The sequence below is a fragment of the Micromesistius poutassou genome (genome assembly GCF_964030765.1).
Source record: "Micromesistius poutassou genome assembly, contig: SCAFFOLD_311, whole genome shotgun sequence".
In the NCBI taxonomy this organism is placed as follows: domain Eukaryota; kingdom Metazoa; phylum Chordata; class Actinopteri; order Gadiformes; family Gadidae; genus Micromesistius; species Micromesistius poutassou.
In genome coordinates this window covers 7,501-12,500 of record NW_028178222.1, presented here as the reverse complement: position 1 = coordinate 12,500, position 5,000 = coordinate 7,501, and the positions used below count along the sequence as shown (strand labels likewise).

Here is a 5,000-nt window from a genome sequence, read left to right as displayed (position 1 = left end):
CCAAACGGGGAAATGAACGCTCTTAAGCTCAGAAATGATCTGTGTTGGGGGATCCATTCAGAGAATGAATATACATATACTTGTAAAAGAACTAAAGCTTAATGGAGATTTAGCTGGCGTCCGGCGTGGCCCCGCCCCACCTGGGGTGGTACAGCAGAGCCATCTGTCCACCACTGACCCACTTGCCCTGCATAGCTGACAGGAAGTGGGGGAAGCTCACGTGGTAGCTGACAGGAAGTGAAAGAAGCTCACTTGCTCACGCAAATCTTATGTTAGATCTAAAGTTAGAAAAAACTGTGTGTGAGTGTATGTGTGTGTGTGTGTGTGTGTGTGTGTATGTGTGTGTGTATGTGTGTGTGTGTGTGTGTGAGTGGCAGCTAGACTAGACCAGATTGTCATATCAAATCAGATTTGGCTGAAATTCTAAAAGTGTCAGCAAGGTATGCAAGCGCACACACGCACACACACACACACTTACGTGCATGCACCAACCCGTTCAGGGTGGCAATAGCCTATCCACCTGCATACGCCAATGTAGTCCAGTGCAATGCGGGTAGCATTGTAGTTTGTATTGTAATTAATGGAGTTCATTATTCCAGTATTATTAATAATTCTGTTCGCTAATCAACCAACCCCTGAGTCGACACTATCTCTGCAGCTTACAACAATGAATAATGTTTTTTTCTTAGTGCTCAGAAACACCACCGCACATACATGGGTGCATGCACACACACACACACACACACAAGCGAACACACACACACACACACACACACGAGCGCACACATCACAGATCACCTGGACGACAGGCTGTAATTGTCCTTTAGGTAGTCAGGCTTAATGTCGGGGCAGGAAGGCATCAGAGCTAAAACAAGAGGCCAGCCCTGTGAGGCTGATCAATGACCACCTCCATCTCCTTTATAGCCTGGCGTGAAGGAGACAGCCATGACCTTTCATTTTATTATTGCCTATGCACACTAACGCACACACACACACACACATACACACACAAACACACAGACAAAAACACACACACACACACACACACACACACACACACACGGTGTTCCTGTACCTGAGGGGCATTAGCTTTACGTTAGCATGCAGGCTAACTGCAGTATTTTCTGCTGAGGTGTGCAAGAGGTTGTGTCCTCCGGCAGCGGTGATGGCGGGCGGAGTCGGCGGTCCTCGTCCATATATAGATCTATCGATCGCCCCCCCCCCCCGCCCACTCACCCGCCACATGCACCACCTGAGAACCGCCGTACAATATGTCCCCAGGAGCCTCTTTGACCCCTAGAGGTCCCTCAGGTCCATCACTCAGGACCAATCAGGAGGAAACGGTATATGGACCAATCAAATCTCCCTCTCCCTCTCTCCCGCTCTCTCTCTCCCGCTCTCTCTCTCTCTCTCTCTCTGTCTCGCCCCTTGTAAAGGAGGCGGTTCCTGGGGAGGCGTCAGTCATGCTGGGGTGCAGCGCAGCGCCCGGCCCAGGTGCGGCAGGGAGGGGACGTGGAGCACTCTGCACCAAAGCTGAGGGATGGGCCTGCTGCCGCTGCCGCTGCTGCTGCTGCTGCAGAGGTCGCTCCCACACACACACTCAAAACACACACACACACACACACACACACACACACAATCTCCCAGGTCTCCACACAAACACACGATCTCTAAGATCCACACACACACACAGACACACACACAGACACACACTCACACTCACACACATCGCCCTTCATGATCACCGCCCCACCCAGCACCCACCACCACTCCCACCCCCATCCCCACCCAGCACCCAGCACCCACCACCATCCCCACCACCCCCCACCCCCACCCCCGCCCAGCCCAGCCCCATGCTGTGCAGTACAGTATCAGTGCACTTAGGTCAACTCCAGCCCGACCCCGTGCAGGTGAGTTGGATCCAGACCTATGGTCCGCGCTGCGTTACATTGTGTGATGTCACGGTGTGAGGCACCACATGGCATAATGCACCAATAGGAGGCCGGCAGGGGGGGGGGGAGGGGAGGAGGGAGTGGGGGGGGGGCGGCGGGGGGGGGGGGATTTAGAGTTGGCCACGCCCTGAGTCACTAGTCAGGATGACCTTCTCCCACCCTACCATACCACCCTTCTGCACCACCTCTGTCATCATCTCGCTCTCTCTCTCTCTCTCTCTCTCTCTCTCTCTCTCTCCCTCACTCAGTTGCTCTTTTATGTTCTCTCTCTCTCTTTCTCTGCCTAATCCTCATTGGGTTCCTGTGAAATCCCCTCATCAACCACAGGCAATCAATATCTACCAGTATTGAAATCTATAAATATATAGATATATCTATATATATATATATACACCTCATTTCTTATATACCCCCCCCCCCCCCCTCAAAATCTGGTATCCATGGTAACCAACCCTACAGAGGACAGTGGGGAGAAACCAGAGCCATGGTAATGTGAGAGCTCAGCTCATTATCCTGTAACAGGATATACATCCCCTATCCCCCTCTCTCCCCGCCCTTCGTCTCCTCATTCGTCCTCCCCGCTTTCAATCCCTTTTCTCTCTCTCTCTCTTTTTCTCTCTCTCTCATCTGCAATCCCGCTCCTGCCGCTACATCCCCGCTATACCCTTGCTTCGCTGTTCCACCTTCCCTCAGCCTATCACAGGGAGAGACAGGGAATTTCCACATCGGACGCCCCGCCTCCTTTTTGACGCAGAAAGGCGCTTCGCACGTAACGCAACCCAACGGCCTTGTGGGGAAGGGGGGGAAGGGCGAAGGGGGAGGGGGGAGTAGAGAGGGGGAGGGTGGAGGAGAGGGGGAGGTCGGAGGAGAGAGAGAGAGAGAGAGAGAGAGAGAGAGAGAGAGAGAGAGAGAGAGAGAGAGAGAGAGAGAGAGAGAAGAAGAAGAAGAAGAAGAAGAGAGGATGGAGGACAGTGGGGAGGAGACATCTGGCGATGCCGTAGCGAGGCGCGTCAGGCCCTGGAGTCAGGTTCTGAGGCTCTCTCGTGAAGCGTCACCGTCACGAGATGGTCAGAGACGGTATGACGCGTCCTCGCATCCAGCTGCAGTAAAACCCGCAGAAAAGCGCCATAGCCCAGAGGGCCACCGCGTTTGACGCATATTCGCCAACTGCTTTCGCTGAGCTCCTGATTATTCATCTAGAAATGAATCGCCGGGGACCGACGCGCTCTCCTCTGGGTGGGTTACATAACCCATTTGTATTCAGGTGCCTCGAGTCGGGCGCTGAATTCACCAGTAAACGAATCGGGAACAACCGCGGATCTGATTAAATGTCGTTCCTTACTGCATCTTAATTCATCTATTCACTCAAGGAAAAGAGCCCGCGGCGTTACATTCATCACAACTCATTCTGCAGGATGACGATGAAGCAGAAATTGCGCAACAACCGCCCCTCGTCTCCCCCTCCCTCCCTCCCTCCCTCCCTTCTTCACACACACACACACACACACACACACACACACACACACACACACACACACACACACACACACACACACACACACACACACACACACACACGACCACGAACACGAACACACCAACACACGGAGCGGCATCTGCACTTTGTAATTTTCCAATGCCGTGCGAGTGCCTCCTCGGTCCCAGCACAGCGCCGTTACTGCGGGGGTAACGGCCTGTGCGCCGACCGGCCCGCTCCTGGTGCGCAGTTTGGTGCATCACAAGCGTCATTTAGCACAACGTCCGTGTCGAACCCGTTACACCGAGCTGTCTTGTAAATTAAATCTATTTCAATTCCATGCCAAACGTCTCTTATTTAGACACCCATCCGCGCTCAGCGGGTACAGACTCGGTGTTCCACCACGATGCTAAGTGGAAGTAAGCCGTGCCAGGCGCTTATTACGAGTAACCGCATTATGACGCACGGGTCACTGAGGGTGGAAGACAGCGCGTCTCCTCCCGCCGTAACCCTTCTCTCTCAACTCCGAGACGTGCGGTATAAAATAGGTTTGACATATGCAGCAGAGGACAGGACCGAGGCCGACTGTACAAACTGCGACGCGAGCAGCGATGTGAGAGGAGGCGGGAGGGGGGGGGAGGGGGGAAGAGTGGGGGGGGGGGGGGGGGGGGGGGAAGAGGGGGGGGGGGGAGCTGGAGTGGGGGATGCGGAGATTCCGAAGGACACACTGTGGGCATATGTCCCCGGGAACCTCGGGTCCACTGCGGTTGGATTTAATTCCAACGACACGGACAAAATGTAACGAGTAGGCTACTGCCCACCCCCACCCCCTCCCCATCCCCTCTCCCCCCCCCCTCCCACCTCCTCCACCCCTCCCCCCTCCCATCCAGTGGAAGCTTATTTCTATAATAATCAGATGAGGACAAGATGTACGGCAAGGTGATAGTCAAAGTGGCGCTAACGGGATCTCCGTCATGGCTGTGCGTAAAGATAAACCGACTGGAGCAGGCCGACAGAAACCGCTGCACTCACCGCGTCTCCTCCCGACGCTAGAGAGGCCTTTAATGGAGAAACCACCCGCTAAATAAAAGGCAGATGTTTCATCTGGAGCCTATCATATTTAACCAAGGGCTTTAGCAGTGAAATCACACATACACACACACACACACACAACACACACACACACACACACACACACACACACACACACACACACACACACACACACACACACGCACACTTCCCGTCTAAACGCGCCGTGCAGTGCGCGCTTCGCCCTGAGCCACAGCGGACTGTTAGAGAGATTTGTCGCAGTCTACGAGACCAGGGTAACACAAAATTCCGCAATATGGTGAATGTCACTCGGAGCTTCTCGGGGGGCTTCTCGTGTCGTGTCGTGATGCGTTACGTCCTACCGAGCCCTTTCAGGTGGGCTGCCACTGGAATTAACCAAGTCAAGGTGGAATCACTCCTCTTACCCCCATGTTGGCGCAGTCGGTCTTCTCCTCTCAGGTGATGCAAAGCTTGAGAGGTGTCAGCCCTCAGGTTAGGAGTTATATCAAAAGCTCTTG

General features: G+C 54.0%; 1 protein-coding gene across 1 annotated transcript in view; it reads right to left on the bottom strand.

Annotated features, from left to right (window-relative positions):
• Nucleotides 1-5,000, bottom strand: part of atp1a3b (ATPase Na+/K+ transporting subunit alpha 3b) — a 23,179-nt gene that overhangs the window by 17,913 nt on the left and 266 nt on the right. Inside the window, exon 2 of the mRNA XM_084490468.1 lies at nucleotides 4,908-5,000. This exon is cut by the window's right edge and continues 53 nt beyond it. Coding sequence (XP_084346594.1) covers nucleotides 4,908-4,913 — 6 coding nt within the window. The 5' untranslated portion in view covers nucleotides 4,914-5,000. The remainder of the gene's footprint in view (nucleotides 1-4,907) is intronic.